This window comes from Carassius carassius, chromosome 30 (assembly GCF_963082965.1).
Source record: "Carassius carassius chromosome 30, fCarCar2.1, whole genome shotgun sequence".
NCBI classification, from domain to species: domain Eukaryota; kingdom Metazoa; phylum Chordata; class Actinopteri; order Cypriniformes; family Cyprinidae; genus Carassius; species Carassius carassius.
The window spans coordinates 2,291,012-2,314,672 of NC_081784.1; the positions used below are offsets into that span (position 1 = coordinate 2,291,012).

The 23,661-nt window shown below is 34.0% G+C and overlaps 1 protein-coding gene across 1 annotated transcript in view; it reads left to right on the forward strand.

Annotated features, from left to right (window-relative positions):
- The window catches only part of LOC132110396 (potassium channel subfamily K member 12-like), a 28,393-nt gene extending 17,509 nt beyond the window's left edge, over nt 1–10,884 (forward strand). The window contains exon 4 of the mRNA XM_059516963.1: nt 9,992–10,884. Coding sequence (XP_059372946.1) covers nt 9,992–10,884 — 893 coding nt within the window. The remainder of the gene's footprint in view (nt 1–9,991) is intronic.
- Nucleotides 10,885–23,661: the final 12,777 nt, after the last annotated feature.

The following is a 23,661-nucleotide window of genomic DNA, read 5'->3' on the forward strand; positions in this document are numbered from 1 at the left end:
AGTTAGTTTGTCAGACTTATTTTAGGTTTATTTATATCCAATTATAGTTCTAATTTTAAATGAGCTTTTATTTTTGCATATTCAGTTAAAATGAACATACTTTCTGATTATTTTTATTTTAGTTTATTTTGAATTAATTTTTGTTTTATGCTTTCGTAATTTTTGTTAGCTTTTGTTTTTAATATTTCCATTTTGATTTATTTTCATTAATATACATATTTTAGTTCTACTTCACTTGTTACAAATTATTCAAAAAGAAAGTCTATTTCAGGCTTAATTAATCACATTTATATACTTTTATAGTATTTTGAATTAGCTTTTATTTTTATATTTACGTATAAAATTATTTAATATATTTGTATATTTAAATTTTAGATTAAGGTTGAAGTAATTTTTTATGCTTTTGTCATTTTTTTAAATATATATTTATTTTTAGCTTTATTTTTAGTTTAGTTTTTTTGTTGGTATTTTTAGTTTTCAATTTATATTTTAATATAAAAAATATAATTTAATAATCTTAAACATAAAAAAAGGTATTAATTTAATATTGTTCATTTGTTCATTTGTTGACTTTATATCAATTGTATTAGGTTTAGTTAACAATAAAAATACCGGTCTCTGTAGGCGTTTGGCCTCTAACTATTTTAGAGAGAAATATTTAGTTGAATACTTTAGAAAATGCTGGAATGATTTTGGACCAATATGATGTCAGAGTCACCTAAAATAGATATTTATTGTTTCTGTGAGAGATGAATACTTATTTGATTGCAAAAATACTGTATATGGTATGTGAAAGATTTTGCCCCAGTCAGTGTAAGTGCACACTACAAGTCCAGAGCTTGTCAGTCTTTCATGATTTATAACTGTGACAAGGAGCCCCAGATCACAGCCAGATAACAGCAAGTTACAGATACAGATGCCTAGTTTGAAATCTCTCTGATGTCTCTGACTAACAAAAGCAACAACCAGTGAAATAGAGATAGAGGGTGAAGCATTGAGCCAAACCCAGCCCACGTCTCCCTAAACACTCCCTCATCTAGACCTTTGCTTTCTTTATCTTCTTTTTCCTGCTCTGAGTAAATCAATGCAAAAATAACTCCATGTTGTTTGTTTATATTGCCAGTTCTCGCATTGCTGTGCTCGGGATTCTGTCATGCTCGGTTGTGACTCATTATTTTATTGTTATTGTAGTCAATTTATAGCCATTATGTGTGAAAAGACCGGTTGAAATCACAGCTGTGGGTTTTAATCTGATGGCTTACATATGGCAAGTCACCATATCAATTTCTCATAAACTCTATTGTGCAAAATCAATAAATAATAAATATGCTTCCTTGCTCACTTGTTGGGTATTTTCCAATCTGCTACCACAGAAAAAAAATTAATTGGAATTAGCATAAATCAGCATTTTAAAATGGTTTTGAGAATATGTTTGAGCTCCTGGCAAAATAACTCTTGTTGCACAGCTGTATAACTCTTTCTAAATGAGTGTTTAATTATATAAATTAAGACAAGACACCTCGGGTGAATAAAGAAAAAATTAACTACCGGTAATATAAATCACCATACTTCCCCATTTCATTGATTACATTATTAATAAAAAAATAAAAAAATGTTGTTTTAAAAATGCAATTAAATTAAATATGAACTAATATGCATACATTTCCAGAAGACAAAACTGAACATTGGTTACAAATTATAGCTTTATTTATTTATTTTTTAGCCATATTAGAGTCAAATGTTTTTTTTTTCTTTTTTTTCTTTTTATAACTCAATCAGAAAATACTGTCAGCAACCAGTTAAAAAAATCACCATGTTTTTAAGAATAATATATTAGGAATAAAAAAAAAAATCAGGCAAATGATATATGAACAAACCTGTTGTATGTGTTGAAATCTACAGATGCAAACAGATAAAGTGCAATTAAATGTATATTTTGCATTTTGAAAAGTCAAATATTAAAGTTTATATTAAATTTGACTATAAAAGTGACTATAACATTTTTGAGTACTGGTTATGTATATGGACAATTATTGTGCACTAGTTTTAGCATAAATCTAGCTCATATCTAATTGAGGAAACCTTTATGTTGGGGTTAAAAGTTTGCTACTATTGTTCTTTATGCAACCTGAAATGCATATGTTTCTGTTCATCACCAAAACAAGCTGGTGTGCGTCACGTGTTTGTGTAACCGTAAGTAATTAGGCACATGATGTGTAGCAGGGCGAGTGAGGGGCAGATGGTGTAGGGAAAGCATCAGATACTTCTTACTCCACTCCTCCTTCCCATCATCACACTCTGAACCCGTTCTCCGCAGACCCCCTGCACTCCAGTCGGTGACTAATGATTTCCTGTTCGTCACAGGAAAAACACACCATCCCTCCTCATCCTCTCTGTATTTTATGTGTCCGGTTTGAGATCCCTGAAGACAGCAGGACAACTGAAATGGCTTTTGTCCAGGGCAGGAAAAGTGCCAGATTGGTGAAATTAGGACACTTGCTTCATGTCAATGCAAACAATGATGTTGGTGTGTGCTTGCAGGGTGTGTATATGTTTTGTTTTTTTTGTTTTTTTCCTGGAGGTGCTAAATAGCTAGACTGTGCTGGCATATTGTGAGGCAAAGATTGCTGTGTGCTGCACTGTGTTTGGAAACAAGCTGAAACCATCTGCCGCAGTGAAGCGCTCATATGCTATTAATTTCTTAAGAACACACTACTCTTACTGCATGACATACAAGCACAGAAACTGTAACATGATTGTAGGCCAGGCAACATTATGCCTACCATATTTTCCGAGATATAAGTCAAATTTCTTCTCATCTGATACATGCTGTGATATATATTTCAAAGCTAATTATATATGTAGTGCTGTGAAAGGAATAGTTCACCCAAAAATAAAATTTTGTTGAATATTTACTCACCATCAGGCCATTAAAGATGTAGAAGAATTAGTTTCTCCATCAGATTTGGAGAAATGTAGCAATGCACCACTTGCTCACCAATGAATGCTCTGCAGTGAATGGGTGCCGTCAGAATGAGAGTCCAAACAGATGATAAAAACATCACAATAATCCACAAGTAATTCACATCACTCCAGTCTATCAATTAATGACTTGTGTAGAGAAAAGCTGCGTGTTTGTAAGAAATAAATCTACCATTAAGATGTTTTTAACTGCTTTCTTTAATGAAAAAGTCAACTTGCCAGAAACAGGAGAGAATTTTGCCCAGATCAAGCACTAGAGTTGGGTCCGAGTCCACCTTTGTTGAGTACGAGTCAAGACCAAGTCCTCAAACATCAAGTCCGAGTCCGAGTCCGAGTCCAAAAGGGGCCGAGTTGGACTCAAGCACTTAAATGCTCATTTCTAATGAACATTTGTTTTCTAATTTATTAAATATTGATGAAAATAAATATAAAGTATATATATATATATATATATATATATATATATATATATGTATATATATATATATATATATATATATATGTATATATATATATATATGTATTTTTATATATATGTTTATATATATATATATATGTATATATATGTATATATATATATACTGGCTTTATATCAGCCACTCTGCTCTCTATGATTTCGGCATCGGCCATCAAAAAGCCAATATCGGTGGACCACTACAGTAAACGCAATGCCGTAAAGGTGGAAATATTAAAAATGGAATCAGCTGTTAAATGTAGAATAGCACAGAATCTGACAAAATTGGAATAAAAAAAAAAGGATTTCAATGGGCCCTATGTAGCTTTTCATTATAAAGCTTCAGCGATAAACTATTTTTACATTTAAATATATATACCGTATTCTTTGGACTATAAGTCGCACCTAAATATAAGTCACATCAGTCCAAAAATACGTCATGATGAGGAAAAAAACATATAAGGTCCCACTGGACAATAAGTCGCATTTATTTAGAACCAAAAGAAAACATTACCTTCTCCAGCCGCGAGAGGGCACTCTGTGTTTTCAGTGTAGACTACAGGAGCTCTGAGCTGCCTAGAGCGCCCTCTCGCGGCTGGAGACAGTAATGGTTCTCATGATTCATTTCTCTTGGTTCATGTCAAATTAATTTTGGTAAATAAGTCGCACCTGACTATAAGTAGCAGGGCCAGCCAAACTATGAAAAAAAAGTGTGACTTATAGTCCAGAAAATACGGTAATCATAACAACAACTAGTTAAATTAATTGGACAAAGTTCCCATGTATTCTTTTATTCTACAAAAATTAGCATTCTGTCATATTCCCATTACGTGTTTCTCACTTGGACCTAACTCTCCCTGTTCTGTGGTCTCTTCATCTCCTGTCTAGGAAAGTAAGTATGTTTGAGGACACAGAACTGGTTTCAATGCAAACTCTGATGACATGCTGTTGGCCTAATTTTACTCATCTAAAGTACTTTTACTATGTGAATTTTAGAATATACTGTATGTAGCTATCCATACAACTTACAAGCTCGTTCTCCTCTGTCCTCTTCCTCTTAAAGTATTGTAGGATACTCATTTCTGTGTGAACATTTTGACTAATGTTACTTTTACATAGTTTATGGACACGTATCAATGGCACATTGAATTCACATTAGCTAATTAGCTATCATTTGCCTGTTTTACACAACATAAAATTAAAAAAATTGCTTCTAAGAAGGGCTAAATTTGAGTTTTTAAAAATACAATAAAAATAATGATCAAACTGAAAACCAGCAATCTGCCATTTCATCGGCTGAATTAGCCTACTCCTACCTCAAATACAAAGTGCGTCTGTGAATAATATTGCTGTTTAACGTTGTAACGTTAAAATCAACCGTCCAAATCTGTTTGGCAGATCCAGCTGATGTATTCCAGCCCAAAAACCGTTCAAAAACCGCCAAAATGCACACAAAACCACCAAAAATATGTTATCACTGATCAGTATTTACTTCAGTATTTTTACTTCCACGTTTTTCTTTCCTACTATGTTACGGTTGGTTACATTTACATACAAGAAATAAACACTGGCTGCCGAAGCATACATAAAATAAACCGTTTTATGTGCATTAGCGCCACTTTTTGTACTGGAGTGTTTCCCTCCTTGTAAATAAATGACACCATCAAAACCTTACGGCGAAATGACAATATCCTCCACACACTCGTTTATAAGGAGGCCTCCTGTATCTTTGCAAGTCGATTTTATTTCATCCAGTGACATGATGGGTTTTAACTTCATTCAGGAGATTTTGGGTAACTGCACAACTGACAGACTTTGAGCGCACCGCCAATGGTGCGTGTGTGTGTGTGTGTGTGTGTGTAACCATAGCGACAAAACGACCAACTTTCGGAACCTGCACTTAAGCCTATAATTTCGTTTTTACGAAAAAAAATTAAATATGCATTTAAAAGTTTCAGAATGGATTAATTTGGAGACTCTGAAATCGGCAGAGATAGGCAGGCAATGCAAAACAAAATCTGACATTGGGAAATAGCACGTATAATGGCTCCTACGCCCCTGCATCTAGTCATAGCCATTGAACATTTTTATTTTATGTCAACAGAACTAGTTTCCTATCAAAAAAGGTTTCAAAGGTTTTATTGTATTACAAGTGCAAATACAAAGGAACCTGTTTTATTATTGTATCACACTATATTGTCCTCCAGTTAAAGCTGACATTTCAATTATTTAATGCCTCTCCCCGACATTTAACAGAGGTAAATTGCAGCCAATGAGGAGATCCTTAATGATGGCATTATGAATTTCTTGTTGTCTCGGAGAACTTGCATCATAAAGTTGCACTGCTTGTTTGGTCAATTCTGGTCTTGCAAATCCTGCAATGCTGAGCTGTGCAGCATCTGTTGGTTGCTGCTGCTGTCTTTGGTACTCGGTTGCATCGGTTTTTAGATCATCAGTAAACTGAACCGAAAACCGTTTCTTTCGGACGCATCCGATTCGAGAACCGAGGAGCTGATGATACTGCGCATGCGGGATTAAGCGTAAAGCCGACTGACACACAGAGCGTCTGAACCGAACTGATTCTTTTGGTATTTGATTCTGAACTGATTCTGTGCTAATGTTATGAGCGCGGGTAAACCGAGGGCTTGAATCAAGGGCAATCTGACGAAACGTAAATTCATTTAATAACAAATACATTGCAATGGATTATGTATAGCAAGTGGATCATGGTTTCTGCGCTGATGACACCTAATTTATTTAGTTTATATCTTCAAGACTTAAATCCTCGTATGCATATTATTGCAGTTACTGTATTTGGGTGTGTTGTTGCAAAACTTAATTGTAAACTTTTCATGATTATGAGGTTTTTAACTGACTGAAGTTATGATTAGTGACTTTATATATTTGAATGTTTGATAGACTTGGCGCCATTACGTCATCAGCAATGACGTCATTACGTCGAGCGTAAAAGAACCGGTGAACCGTTTTTTTTTCAACCGGTTTATTGAATCGAACCATCCGAAAGAACCGGTTCGCGGAAAAGAATCGAACTTCCCATCACTAATCCACATTGATATTATCCAGTGAGTGATGCGTGTGTTTCGTCTGCAAGCATGAGATGATATGCTACTGCTGCCTGCCGGTGTGGTGCAGTAAAATGAAAGAAGGGGAGACATTCATTAATTTATCATCTCAATTTTATGCTGGTTTTATTGTTACACATGACGCGGACTCAACTGTACTCTGAATATTTTCAGAGTCCAAAATGTTCAAGTCCGTTTTAAGTCCCAGTACAAATTCACCCGAGTGCGTGACAAGTCCGAGTTCATTCAAAATCGAGTCCGAGTCCAAGTTCGAGTTCCCCAACTCTATCAAGCACCGTTTACAAGAAAACAGTCCAAAACAAATATGTGGTTGGATTTTGGATTTTTCACTTATTATTTATTATATAATTATGGACTCATATTTTGGACAGAAGTGAGGGTTTAAAGTTAAAATGTCTTAATGATGGATTTGTTTCTTACACACACAACTTTTCACTTCACAAGGCATTAATTGATGCACTGGAGTGGTATTGTAATGAGATTGGACTAATGACTTTCTGCAGATATTATAAACATCCTCTGGTTACTTGATGGAAATAAATGTGTTGTGAATTTTGATTAATGTTGACATTATTTGTTTTTGTAATTGTTAGTTGCTTTGCTGAAGTCTTTATTTTCTGAAAAGAGATTGTAGACCTCAAAACAGATGGCATGTCTGGAGTTTTTTATTAATTTATTTTTTACTGGGGTGTATTGTTTCCAGATTGCCACATTGTTTTATACCGGTTATGAAATATAAGCTCATAAAACAATGGTTGGCATTGATCATTTGCACACACTCGAGCAGAATGCAGAAGTTATGAATGCTGAGTTGTAATTCTCCTGAAAGGCGATCTGTCTAAAGCCCTGCCGGTTATTTTGGGTGTGTTTGCCTCTCTCTCCCTCTGTCCCTAAAGTCTCTAGAGATCCAGTCTGAAGTGTCGGCTCTGAATCACAGCACAGAACCGATGCTTTAGCGCTTGAGGTAACTGAGAATTTAATGAGAGAGAGAGAGAGCTGGGTGGCCCTTGGCTGACAAAACCTCAGTGCCCTCTTAACAAGAGCATCTCAGCAGCACGCCAGAGGAAAAACGAGCGGTGTTAATTAATTAGAGAGGTTAGATTTGATCCTGTTCTCTTTTTGTCTTATAAAGAGCGCTGCTTGATTGCACCATCTTATATAACAGAGCGAATGGGCTGTTTTCAGGAGAGCCTGTTGTGAATTGCCATCAGCCACATGGGCGCTTTTCTGCTTAGTGTTATCATTCATTTTTGTTGTGTATATAGAGTTGTGTTTCTACAGTGAATGTCCACAGGATATGTTTCTGCACAGTCTTTGGCATTGCTCTTTGTGTGTCTCCTGAGACTGAAGTGTTATCTAACAGTCCAGAATGCAACATGGGTATTTCCATTGACATTTTGAAGTTCTGCAGACTTTTATTTTATTAGTTTAACAGTGTATAAAAATGCATTAAAGGAGACTTCTGTTATTTTGTGTGAAGTCATTAATTTTTTCCAACACTACTCAAAAGATTAGATTTTTTGGGATAAAAGTGGAGACTCTTGCTAAGGCTGATTCAGGGTTATTATAGTTAAATAAAAGCATAAAAAAATACAAATACATTTTTTTTGTAACTTAAAATAAAATAATTGTAAAAAAAAAATGCAACCTATTTTTGTGCAGCCAATTTCCAATGAAACATGTTCATTTAGTTGATAAAATAACTAAAACTGGAACAAATGAATAAAAATTATAGACAAAAAAACACACACAGAAAATTACTAAAACATACAAAACAAAATTTACAATCTAAAATAAAAAATGGAAAATATAAAAATGACAACTATCAAAATTCTAATTATCGATACATAAATAAAAATTTTATAAAAATGATTAATATACTGTATATAATAGTGTCTCGATACTAATATAAGACTGAGCATTTAATGTATCATAAATACACACAATTAAGTGATATTTTCACATTTTTTTATAATTTGACAAAATTACAGCTTGATAAGAAATTACTATTAATATTATTTTAATATTAATAAAATAGTTTCCCCAAGTTAATATTAAAATGGTTAACAGTTATCTCACTGCCTGTTTAGATCATGGTTTATTGTATTAATTCATATTTGTATGCTGGATTTTTTTTTTATAGTTTATAGTGTTTGCAAACCGGCACAGCAGTAATATTTTTTCAAACTATTTATTTGTCTTTTACTTTAATAATTTCTTCAATTTTTTCAGTTTTGTAGATAACTTCAATGCTGCTCTATATATCTTTAAGATGTTTATAGCATATTAGTGTGTAATTCTAGTAATGCAAGTCAATGGAAGATGAACAACTAAATTCCAATTGCATTAATAGAAGAATGCACTACTGTGCTATAAACATACTTGCATTGTTAAAAAATTCCCCTTTAATATATAGCTCTTTAAATCCATTCCAGCTAACAGTAGAAGACAAGCTAGTTTAATCAGCGGGATGTGAATGCTGCAGCATTGCTGAAGGTCAGCTGTCATTGGAATAATCAAATTTTGAGGATATCTGCTATTTTTTTTGCAACCCAGCAGTCACAGTCATGTCTAGTTACAGTGCTGGTGAAATGTTTTCTGTACTTTTCTTTACATCCTTAAACACTGTTGGGATGTTACTTTTAAAAGTAATGCATTATAATATTGTGTTACTTCATAAAAAAGTAACTACTTGCATTACTTAGTTACTATTTATGGAAAGTAATGCATTATGGTACTTTTGCCTGAACTGTTATTTCTGAGTAGTAAAATAATGAAAACTAAATAAAATAAAAGTAATAATTACAAAAAACTGTATGCAATATTTTTAAAGAACTAATATAAATAATTAAGTTACTAAAACATTGAAAAATAATTATATCAATAATAATAATAAAAATAACAATAAATGATAGAATAGTACAATGCATCATATTTCACACTAAAATGATAAATATATACATGTATTTTGCACAAAGAATATTAATTACTATTATTATTATTAATATAATTATTTTTTAATTTTAGTTAATGTTTTAATAACTTTATTATTTACATTAGTTATTTAAAAGATATAAATATATTTGCATATAGTTTTCTGTAATTATAACTTTTTTTGTTTTCATTATTTGACTACTGTAAGTCAAATTAAATGAAAATGAAAATGCCTTTGCAACTAGCTGAATAAAAAGCTTTTTTATATTTTATTTCAGTAAAAAATAAAGTTGTTGCAGTAACACTTGTGTTGTTTCTTCCCTTGTATTTAAATAATTTAAAGCTGGTACTATTTACTACTTGACTGAAAGTTTAAAGACTTAAACACTATTCTCATTCGTCAGTTTTTAATAGATGCATCATGAATCTACCAAATAAATATATGTAAACAAACATTTTATATTGCAAATAAAAACTAGGATGTTCTAACAAAGTCTTTTGGTTTTCTTCTCTGCAGGATTCGGGATGACCACCCCTGTGACAGTAGCTGGAAAGGTTTTCTTGATCTTCTACGGTCTGTTAGGTTGCGCAGCCACCATCCTGTTCTTCAACCTGTTTCTGGAGCGCATCATTACCCTGCTGGCCGTGGTGATGAAGGCCGTGCGTCTGCGCCGTCTGCGGACCAGTGGTCTCCTCCCGCCGGGGATCTGCCAGGACTTTGCGGAGAGTACGTTGCCCGGTTGGAAACCCTCGGTGTATCACGTGATGCTCATTCTGGGTTTATCATCCATCGTGATCTCCTGCTGCGCATCGGCCATGTACACTCCAGTCGAAGGTTGGGCTTATCTGGACTCGCTGTACTTTTGCTTCGTCACTTTCAGCACCATTGGTTTCGGAGATTTGGTGAGCAGCCAGAATGCTGCGTACAGCTACCAAGGACTTTACCGGTTGGCCAACTTCATCTTCATCTTGACTGGAGTATGTTGCATCTACTCGCTCTTCAATGTCATCTCCATCGTCATCAAGCAGGTCCTCAATTGGATGTTGGAGAAAATGAGTTGCTTGTGCTGCCAGCACTGCAACAAAGCCAACGGTTTCTTGGGACGCCGCAATGCCATCAGGCCCGGCTCTCGCCTCAGACGCGGACGCTTCGGCCGAACGCCAGACTCGGACAGAGCTTGCGACAGCGACACAGAGGGACGCAGGCTCTCGGGTGAGATGATCTCCATGCGGGACTTGACAGGATCCAATAAAATCTCGCTGGCCATTATGCAGAAACAGCTGTCAGAGTCAGCCAATGGATATCCAAGAACGGTGTGCGGAAGTTCACGTCAGAACGGCTTTTCCGGTGGCGTCGGTGCTTTGGGCATCATGAACAACCGATTAGCAGAAACGAGTGACTCTAGGTAGAGGTAACCTTTGTAAGCAACTCGAAAACGATTGTTTTTAGTGGTAAAACCTCTCCAACTCTCTCTGGACATTGAGCGGTTGGGGTTTGTGATATACATTTTGGAGCTTGTGCAGAACAGCATGGCATGCATGAACTGTATAGGATTTCCTTTAGGGTTTTTGGAAAGTGACTTGCTATGGTGTATGCTAAGAATGCGTGCTAGGAAGTAACGGTGCACTCAAACATGACATGAGCACCACTGCAACGTCACAATTACGAGTGGGAAATGAGAAAAGTCCCATGCTGGGATCGTGTCAGTAAGAAAACAAGTCAGATGCAAAGAATGCAGCATCTGCATTAATGGCTCAAATGAATGAAATTATTTATTTTTATCCTAGTTGCATGCATAAAATACCATAGTAAAGTTCAATTACAATACAATTATAAAAACATTAAAAGCAACATACCTGATGCACATTCTTTAGTCATAATTTTGCAGTAAAAAAATCATTAATGCTTAACTTGAAGCATTTATGTATAATGCATTATAAAGTGTTCAAAATGTATTCAGATTATATCTTTTCATAAAATGCATTATAATATTTGCAGGTTTGCAAATATTTACATAGATATCATGTATTATAACTGTAACCACAGTTAGTCATGAGATCATACAGTGCATTACAATGAATTAAAAATACTATTATAAAGCATTATATATAAAGGCTTCAAAGATATTTGAATGCACGTGACGTCGTAATGACGGCTTCCCAACTCATAAATATGAATTCCCAGGAGGATTTGAATGCACCTTAAGTAACTTTGCATATTCTAGTAATTAAACGCAACAAACCCTGATTACCTGAATCATATTTTCTAGAAATTGTCAACAATAATGTACTACAGGAGCTAACCCTAAACAAACTGAAGTTAGACTTGACTACCAGTGGCTATTCATAGGAGATGAGTAGAGCTTGTCTAATCTCAAATAAGTAAAAGTAGCATTGTATTTACTTAAAGGCACACTCGATTTACAACTATGCACCATCTCCATGTCTCAAACATATTCATTGTTAGTCTTGGGGTGCATCCCAGTTTGCATACTTATGCTGTGCACTAAAAGTATGTACTTCACTGCTCAATGGAAAGTCCATACTCAGTATTTGGACAATTGGACAATGTCTCATAATTGCACAGTGTCCCTTATTATGTACAGTTTGTGTCTTAACATCCAGCAAAATTCAGTACCTGCATTATCATGTAACTTTTTGGTTCATGCAACTAACAAAATGTTTTAATCTATAATTCTCTGGCACTCATCTTCAACAAAATTCAAAAAAGTATTATTAAAAACTCTCCTCTTCCATCGGGCAACACTACAAAAATGTATACTTTCTTTATTTAATTGTTTATTTATCACATCTTTATGGTTAAAACATCTAAAAATCCTTAAAACAGCATAAATTTACTTAGCAATACTCCGCAACATATCAAAACTCACTGAACTGGCAGATTTTTCAGTTGTTTTAAATTATATAATTTTTAGTTATAGTTTTATAGTTGGGAAAAAATCTGCCAGTGCAGTGACAGAATATACGAAGAAGCAACACAACACATATATATCAGTATCTCATATCTCATGCAATGTTGCTTCTTAGGTAAATGTATTATGTTTTAAGCATTATTGGAAAACAAAACAAAACTACTAATTAATTAATTATTACTATTACAAAAAAATTCAGTCTTATGAGTCATTTCAACATCACTTTTGACCTAGAACACTATATGTGAGCTAGTATGCAGCATTAATTAAAGACACATAGAACAAGGCTTATTTCTATAGCTACAAATGATGACTTTACAATATGCAGATTAGAGAGTTGTGAGGTTGGAAGTTTGTACAGTATAAGCGACTGCATTTACTGTACCCCTTCAAATCTCTGTTGCTGTCGGTAGGGATCTCATGGCAAAGAGAAGCCACTGTTTGAAAAATTCAGCTGAGGGTTTTACACCCTCATAGTAATATGATGAGATTCACCAATGAGCTGAGCAGCAGAACTTCAAAGCCAAACTATGTGGTTCCCCAAAGAGGAGAGAGGAGGAGCTGAAGAGATGGAGTGAGACAGAGTAAAGGAGAATAAAATGAAGAAGCCCTGAGAGAGATAGAGAATATGAGCCATCTATCAGCGCAGAACTAGACTTCCAGCGGAGCTCGTGTTCATCTGCCAGACCGAATGTTAGTGCCCTCAACCCCTCCTCTATCATCTTATTAACACTGTCTATATCCTCTCAGATGGTGTTTGCTACACCTGCCCTTGCTTGGTAGGATGCATAATATCATGCCTGGTGTTGAACAAACTACAGAGAAGTCTTAGTTGTTGAATAACCATTTAGAAGAAGTTTAGGGAATTATGCAATGCTATATTCAGTGTTTCTGCGGGTCTTAAAAATCCCCTAAAAGCCACAAATGAAAGCCTTTAGTCAGAGCAAAAAGTCTTCAATTCATAAAGGCGTGACATTAAATGTTGTAGGCATTGCAAAAAAATAAAATAAAAGATATATATCTTTGAAAGATGTTCTAAATCAATATGACTATAAATCAAGTTAGATTTACTTGAGATGCAAATGTAAAATGAAGTCTTGAAAAGTTATGCTTAATACATGAACAAATATGGAAAGCATAACTTTTTTGCAATGTGATCAGGAGGTACAGTGCATATATTACAGAAAGTACATTTAGGTATTGCATAAGCAGAAACCCATATTGTAGTGTTTACATGCACACTCCTACACTGGTGTGCTTAAAAAGCACATTTGATTTGAGATTTGCATGAAGTTTTGGTGAGAATTTTAAATGATTTTCACTCTTATTGGCATCAAAACCTAAACAAGACATATACAACTGAATAAAGTAAAACAAAAATGTGTGCTTAAATCTAAAGTGAAGCAATCAGTTTTGCTAAAATAGTTTGCAACCTTCACAGTTGAAAGAACAAGTTAAGTAATTCAAGATATTAGATAATGCATGTAAATGCACTCATTAACATCAGTTTTCCCCATTATTTTCACTGCTTTGCATTTAAACAGCATAAACAGCAATCTGTCAGCTTATCATCTGATCATTTCATAGTCCCATGTTAACAAGACTTTCTTGTGTTGGCGGTTTAATGATTTGCACAAACTCCTAAAACTTTTTTTTTTTTTCTTATAATAATCGCTATTTTATTGTGCATGTAAACAAACTCATAAGCTACCATAAAGTACATTTTTGAGCCATTCTGCACTCCCACTGGTTTAAGTCTAATTAAAGTCAAATGCACTTTGCTGCATTACAAACAAACTTGCTCATGTTGCCTCAAATCACAAACTTTCAATGCAAACTCCCTTTTCCCCCCAATTGATAAATCAAACTGCTTAAACAAAACAAAGAATATTGGTTGAAGAATTGCAATAGCTGAGCTGTCATGCAATATTTGTGTGTGTAGCAGACAGAAACAGATGCTAGTGTTCTGCAAACCCTTAAATCCTGACATGGTAAGAGTAGAAGAGGGAGAAAGACAGGAGACGAGAGGGAATCCAGTCCCTCAGGTGTGATGAGGCATCAGCACAGATGTAGTTTCCATTAGATAGCTCTCTGCTGGTGATCTATACCATCTCTGCTAAGCTCTCTTCTGCTCCAGGGAACAACAGCATGCATCTGCATTGACAACACACACACACACACACACACACACACCCTCCCTTAGCATAGCACAGTTCACACTCTTTAAGTGAACCTACCTGTATGTAACTCACTGTAAATAGTCAAGCTGAACAATTTCTGATTCTCTTTGCATATTGCAAAGGAAGAAGATCGTGGCTCTTGCTTATATTATACAACCTCAGGTAGTTTATTCTTCTGATGTAGTTTTTTTGCATGCTACTATGGTCAAGCCATACAAGAGGCTCTTGTATCTGTTATAGGTCTATTTTTATATTCGAATATGGCAATGTATTATCTGGCGGTGATGGTGAGCTTTAAAGGAACAAAAGACTTGATTAAATGTGCTTCATGTTATGAAAACTAGGGGTTGGCAGTATGAACAAAATATAACATATTATGAGTAAGATTCAGTATATATCATGAAATTCAACTAAAATTGTTTATATATTAAATTACCATAATGCTTATTTTTGGATAATCCACTGAATTAGAAAATGTTGATCATCTGATTGGTTTCTCTGATGTAAAATCCAGATTTAACTGGTGACTGGTTTCTTGCTCATCTAACATCAATGATAAACCAGTTACAAGCTGGTCATGCTGGTCAAACTGTTTTTTTGTACTTGCTATATACTATTTTATTATTTATATACTATTATAGATTTATAAAAATTTATTTTTTTATTTTAATTTAAGTTTAATGTAATTTTTTTTCTCGTTATTGTTTGGTATCATTATTATGTTAATTTATTATTTCAGTTCCTTTTATTTATTTACAGGTCATAATTTTAGTATTTAAATTTGAACCTCTAATATTTGTTAACATTTTTTATTTATTTATTTAATTATTTAGATTTTATTTTATCTTTGTTTTAAATGTTTCTAATAGTTTGTTTTAATTAACGAAAACAATGACTATACCGTCATACCGCTGACCCCTAAAGAAGCCCTACAAATCTCACATCAAATTTGTATTTGTTACATTATGAACATATCATTGCACATGAGTGATGCACATGAAAAGAGGGTTTGAGATGTAAAGCAGAGCTGTGCTAACAATGCAACTCAAAGAGAATCTTGGTATGTGCTTGTGAAGGAATGTGTTTTTACAAGCCTGAAGATGCATTGAAATATATCAGATAAATGTAAGTTTGTTCTCTTATAATGCATGGATCAATATCAACTGCCTTATTTTGTTCCTCAACTATGTAACTATAATGTAGATATGACTTACTCTGTACAGTAAATCTTTTGCATTTTGCAAAATGTATCTCCATTGATTGCAGTGGATCAAACTGAACTGAAGTCCGGGAATTTCACAGTTCTATCTATCTATCTATCTATCTATCTATCTATCTATCTATCTATCTATCTATCTATCTATCTATCTATCTATCTATCTATCTATCTATCTATCTATCTATCTATCTATCTATCTATCTATCTATCTATCTATCTATCTATCTATCTATCTATCTATCTATCTATCTATCTATCTATCTATCTATCTATCTATCTATCTATCTATCTATCTATCTATCTATCTATCTATCTATCTATCTATCTATCTATCTATCTATCTATCTATCTATCTATCTATCTATCTATCTAATCTAACTGTCTTTTTTGTAGCCGTTGATACGGACTCAATTAACTCATCGATCATTATTCATCTTTATGTTTTTAACAGCAATATGAAGCCAAACAAGGTCGTTAAATTGTACGCTGGTGTGTGAGGTGCAAACCAGGTTTAGATTATGACTTGTTGGTAAATGCATAAGAATACATCACTCTATAGAGAATGGCGTTTATAAAGGTTACTGTAAAGGTGGGACAAGTATTAGAGATTTCTGTCACTTGTTTCATGTTTCAAAAGCAGTATGAAGTATGAAATTAAAATAGGTCTGTTTTAATGAATTGTTGTATGGGAGACCAGGGACAATTGCAAAACTATTACCAATCATTTATGTATTTTTCTTTTTAATATAACACTCACTGTAAAAGGTAAAAATATAATTTTTTGGCCAGTATATTTCTTTGTGATCTCAAAATAAGATGATGTGTGATTTTAACTCATCTGTTTTAACTTAAAAATTTAATATTTAACATTTAATGTGCATTATATAATCAATTGCAGATAATTATAATGATGGCTCTTTTACATTATTTATGACAGCTAAAACTATTAGTTTAAGAAAATTACTTAGATGTAATAAACAATATGCTGACAAAAACATATTATCCTCCTGATGTTCAGTCATTCTCAATGTATTCATTTCATGCAACTCTTATTATAAAAGCATGAATGTTTCTAATACCAGAAGATGGCAGGTACATTAGTAGTTATGTGGAAAAGTAATGAAGGTTATGAAGTTATAAAGGAATAGAAATGAATAATAATTTACAATTATCCCCGGTCTCCCCAAACATGAAGATTGCATGTTCAGACAGTATTTTGCATTGAACAATGAAGAGATGTGCTTGACGTGCATATCAGATTTTGTAATTGTGATGACTGTGAGTCAGACGGTTGATATGAATTATTAGCATCATTATATTTTAAGAAAGATTCCATATCAGTATGCAGGAAGAGCAGAACAGAATAGGTGTTCGCCTACTCAATCTGTCTCTCCTGCTCTCTTTGTTTCTCTGTTTCTGCTGAAACATGCATGAAATGAGACCATCAGATTTGGTTCATATGTAATTCAATAGCTGAAATTTACAATGAAGGTTGAAACTGACATGAAATAGCATTCCAAGCCCATTTTATTTTAATAACATGACATTTCTGATTGAAACATCAAATGAATTCAGATTTTACCAATTGGGAAATAGTTGGATGGTGAAAATGTAAAATAAATTAATAAATAAATAAGACGATAAGCAAGTTAGCACATTTTGATGAATGGTTAGAAAGTCAAACATATTTTTCACCGGAATAACTTTAATTAATTAATCATTCACAGCAGGGTTATTATAGTTAACTAAAACTAAAATTAAATAAAAATGGTAATGGTAAATAAAAATTGAATTAAAAAAGATATCTATATGGACATAAAAAATTAATTAAAATGACAAAAATGCAATAAAAAATACTAAAACATTAAATTAAAAAAATTAAATCTGAAAAAATAAATAAATATTCAATTCAATTCAAGTTTATTTGTATAGCGCTTTTTACAATACAAATCGTTACAAAGCAACTTTACAGAAAATTATGTTTCTACAATATTTAGTAGTAGCTTATAAGTGGTGACTGTCAGTTTGTGCACGTATGACAGGATTTGTAGAAACATTTATACAAGTCGTAGTCAGCCAGATGATGAATATTATTAATATTATTAATAATTAATAATTATTATTATATGATGCAGTCACACTTGTAGCAATATTTGTTAGTTCTGTTTGTTGATTCAGGGTTAGCATCATCTGGGGTCCTCTGAGGGTCAGCATCATCTCTTCTCAGGTGTTCTGGATCCAGACTGGAGCTTGTGTAAATCCTAGTTACATCCCGTGGCAAAACATAGAAACAAATAGAGAAAGAGATGCGTTTTTAATCTAGATTTAAACAGAGGGAGTGTGTCTGAACCCGAACATTATCAGGAAGGCTATTTCAGAGTTTGGGAGCCAAATGTGAAAAAGCTCTACCTCCTTTAGTGGACTTTGCTATCCTAGGAACTACCAAAAGTCCAGCGTTTTGTGACCTTTTGGGTGCGTGATGGGTTGTAGCGTGGTAGAAGGCTAGTTAGGTACGCAGGAGCTAAACCATTTAGGGCCTTATAGGTAAGTAATAATAATTTGTAACTGATACTGAACTTAATAGGTAGCCAGTGCAGAGACTGTAAAATTGGGGTAATATGATCATATTTTCTTGGCCTGGTAAGGACTCTAGCTGCTGCATTTTGGACTACTTGTAGCTTGTTTATTGACGAAGCAGGACAACCACCTAGAAGTGCATTACAATAGTCCAGTCTAGAGGTCATAAATGCATGAACTAGCTTTTCTGCATCAGAAACAGATAACATGTTTCGTAGCCTGGCAATGTTTCTAAGATGGAAGAATGCAGTTTTTGTAAAATGGGAAATATGATTTTCAAAAGACAATTTGCTGTCTAATATAACACCCAGATTTTTGACTGTAGAGGAAGTAACAGTACATCCGTCTAGCTGCAGATTGTAATCTACAAGATTCTGGGTAGTGTTTTTTGGTCCAATAATTAATATCCCTGTCTTATCAGAATTTAATTGGAGAAAATTATTGGTCATCCAATCTTTTACATTTTTAACACACTCTGTTAGCTTAGATAATTTAGAAGTTTAATCTGGTCTCATTGAGATATATAGCTGAGTATCATCAGCATAACAGTGGAAGCTAGTTCCGTATTTTCTAATAATATTAATATTAAAATTTATAAGGGGCAACATGTATATTGAAAATAGAAGAGGACCTAGGACGGATCCTTGTGGCACTCCATATTTTACTGATGATAAATGAGATGACTCCCTATTTAAATAAACAAAATGGTAGCGATCAGACAGGTAGGATCTAAACCATCTTAGAGCCTGCCCTTGAATACCTGTATAGTTTTGTAATCGATCTTTGAGTATGTCATGATCTATGGTGTGGAACGCAGCACTAAGATCAAGTAAGACTAGAAATGAGATGCAGCCTTGATCTGACGCAAGAAGCAGGTCATTTGTAATTTTAACAAGTGCAGTTTCTGTGCTATGGTGGGGCCTGAAACCTGACTGAAATTCTTCATACAGATCATTTTTATGCAGGAAGGTGCTCAATTGAGCAGACACAACTTTTTCTAAAATTTTAGACATAAATGGAAGATTTGAAATAGGCCTATAATTTGCCAGTTCACTAGGATCTAGTTTTAGTTTCTTAATAAGAGGCTTGATAACCGCCAGCTTGAATGGTTTTGGGACGTGACCTAAAGATAACGACGAGTTAATAATATTGAGAAGCGGTTCTTCGGCTACAGGTAACAACTCTTTCAGTAATTTAGTGAGTACAGGATCTAATAAACATGTTGTTGGTTTAGATACAGTGATAAGTTTATTTAGCTCTTCCTGTCCTTTAGTTATAAAGCACTGCAGTTTATCTTTGGGTGCGATGGATGAAACTGAAGTGTTAGACGCTGTTGAATCTACATTCGCTATTGTATTTCTAATGTTATCTATTTTATCAATGAAGAAATTCATAAAGTCATTACTATTTAACGTTGGTGGAATATTTGAATCAGGTGGCGTCTGGTAATTAGTTAATTTAGCCACTGTGCTAAATAAAAACCTTGGATTGTTTTGGTTATTTTCAATGAGTTTGTGGATATGCTCTGCCCTAGCAGTTTTTAGAGCCTGTCTATAGCTGGACATACTGTTTTTCCATGCAATTTTAAAAACTTCCAAGTTAGTTTTTCTCCATTTGCGTTCAAGACTACGAGTTACTTTCTTGAGAGAGTGAGTATTACTGTTATACCATGGCACAGTACGTTTTTCTCTAACCTTTTTCAATTTGATGGGGGCAACAGCTTCTAATGTATTAGAGAAAATAGTGCCCATGTTGTCAGTAATTTCGTCTAATTCATGTGTATTTTGGGGTACAAATAGCAGTTGAGATAGATCAGGCAGGTTATTTGTGAATCTGTCTTTGGTGGCTGGAACAATAGTTCTGCCCAGACGGTAACGCTGAGACATATAGTTAATATCAGTGATACGCAGCATGCACGATACAAGGAAATGGTCTGTAATATCATCACTTTGGGGTACAATATCTATAGCAGTAAGATCGATTCCATGCGATATAATTAGATCTAGTGTATGATTAAAACGATAAGTGGGCCCGGTGACATTTTGCTTGACTCCAAAGGAGTTTATTAGGTCAGTAAACGCAAGTCCTAATGTATCATTTGCATTATCAACGTGAATATTAAAATCTCCCATGATTAGCGCCTTATCAACTGTAACTAGAAGGTCTGAGAGGAAATCTGCAAATTCTTTTAGGAATTCTGTATACGGCCCTGGTGGTCTATACACAGTAGCCAGAGCAAGAGATACATTAGATTTCTTTTGCATGTCTGACAGTGTAACATTTAGCAGAAGTATTTCAAAAGAGTTAAACCTGTATACCGTTTTCTGGGTAACATTGAGAATATCACTATGTATTGTTGCAACACCTCCGCCACGACCAGTCTGACGGGGCTCATGTTTATAACAGTAGTTTGGTGGAGTAGACTCATTTAGACCAAAATAATCATTTGGATTTAGCCAGGTTTCAGTCAAGCAGAGTACATCAAAAATATTTTCTGTGATCATTTCATTTACAATAACTGCTTTTGATGTGAGTGATCTAATATTTATGAGCCCAAACTTTAAAGATTGTTTTTCTTCATTTACTTTACATGTTTCTGGTTTAATCACGATAAGATTTTTTCTAGATCCTACATTAAATGTATATTTTGACCTCACTATTCGGGGAACAGACACAGTCTTAATAGTTTTTACAGCACAAGTACTTTTATCATTTAAGCGGGTGGAACAAAACTCATCATAATAGATATTAGAGAATTGTCTTACTAGTCACAAGGAGCGAAGTGTCCTGGAGATGTTGTCAGAGAGCAGCTCCGCTCCAATTCTGCTGGGGTGTAATCCATCAGCGCGAAACAGCCTAGGACGCTCCCAGAAAAGATTCCAGTTATTAACAAATAGCAGTTTCTGTTCTTTACACCATGACAACAACCATTCATTTAAAGCAAAAGTCTACTGAACTTTTCGTGTCCTCGTCGATACGTGGGCAGTGGTCCTGACACGATGATCGTTAGAAATATTATAAGCTTTATAAAATATTATAAAACTCTAATAGTATATTACTAATTACTAATTTGTTAATAACAATTAGCATAAATATTTGCTTTTACAAAAATGTTTACTAATATATATATATATATATATATATATATATATATATATATATATATATATATATATATATATATATATATATATATATATATATATATATATATATATATATTTTAATACAGTTATTAAAACATTCTAAATATTTAAACATATATTAATGTTCATCTTGTTTTTTTTTTTGTTTTTTTTTAAAATAGGAATGCTTTTGGATTTCAAGTTGACTTCAAATCAAATTACACTAGCAGTTCAAGCAATGATTGAGACAACAACCCTTTTCTCACGAGCAAAATGATCCCTCATTAGGACACCACTTTAGTCACCTGTGAGTAGTTGGTCAGTAATCTAGACCTGGTTACCTGGTTATCATTCCTCACAAGTCTTCATTTCAGACTTAGGCCTGCCCCATGTTGCCTGTTGATTTATTGTATGCAAATTATACTTCTGGTTGCAAGTTGCACATTTATAACAATGATTGTACTTTTATATTTATTTTAAAAAGATCATATCTAATGAGTCACGCATATAAGAAATTAAAATCTATTCTAAGAATCTCTCTGTCTTGTTTCCTTTCATAACTGGCCAATAATATTTCCATCTGTTCTTCTTTCTAATGTTGCAATTATTTCTAAATTGCCTAAAACGTCCGATGTTTTGGCTTTGATTTTATAATTGTTGAAGGTAAAGACTGAACAGTAGTTTTGACCAATAGCGTGCAGGCATTTTACATAATCAGCCAATCGTGGCTTGAAAGAAGGCGGGATCTACAGATAACGGTCGCAATACATATAAGGACGCAATTTAGAAATCCCGGGCAGCACCTGCATGGGAAAAATAGTATGTTTGGTAAATCTAAGTTTGCCAAATATGAAAATAATGTTATTTTTGCTGTTGAACTTGGGGTGTACACAAAGTAGTACACATGAGCGCCAAAATACATTGAGCGTTGTGTCAATGTAAATTCGGAACTTAGCTCCTAATTTGATATAACATTTTTAGGTTATTATTTTATATCTTAACCAATCAATGTCAATTCTTAAATCCCAAGATCAATATTTTAGTTTTAGCTGATGCGTGAACAAACGTAACTAAACAAAATCAAACAATAAATGCAGATTTGGAGCTCTTTGTGGCATCTCTATCTATCTATCTATCTATCTATCTATCTATCTATCTATCTATCTATCTATCTATCTATCTATCTATCCATCCATCCATCCATCCATCCATCCATCCATCCATCCATCCATCTATCCATCTATCTATCTATCTATCTATCTATTTATCTATCTATCTTCAATTATGAATTATAATTGAAATTATTTACAGACAGCCACGATTTGCTCAGTAAACCACAGTTTAATAAAAAAGAAGCAATTTTATGTTCGGTTTTCCCCCATTGTACAGTAAAAAGCAGAGAACTGTCATTTTTGTGTACTGTTACACCTCATGTTCGACTTTGTTTTGATAACCGAGCTCATGTTAGCTATTCAGCAGTTCTCATGGAGAAAAACTGCAACTTAACACTTTTCCAAAGGTCTTTGTCTCATAACAGTCTAGTGTGCGATGGCATGTCAGAAAGCATTTGTGTGTTTTCTGTGTGTTTTCCAGCACACGTATTGTAGCTTTTGACTGCTCGACTGAATCTTCCCTCTGATGCTCATTCAATCTGAAGCAGCGCTTTCACTCCAACCTCCTCCATCATCAACACTGAACAAATTGTTTTTCTGCACTAGCTGAGGCCGTGATCCTCACGCACGGAAACAAGCTGTGAAGTAAAACCACACTGACTAGCCCTGAGCGAATTACAATCAGTCCTACACAACTTGAATAATCACAGCATGCTAGTCAATAGGTCTTTTGTGGGCTCGCATTAAACAGAGATGCATACCATAATAACAGCTGCTTACAGCAGGCTAACACACATAATCACTGTAACGCAATGAAAATCATTGTGTTGTCACAGAACTGTAATTAAAACAAAACCAGTAATTGCATGCAAGAAGAAATGCATGGTTGAATGAAATAATTGTCATGCACCTAGTAGGGCTGATTTGTGTGTGCTCTTTGCAAATCAGGTATTTATAGATTTTTCTTTCATTTTATGTAAACAAACTTTTATTTTGGATGCGATTAGTTGCGATCAATTGATTTGACAGCCCTAATACATA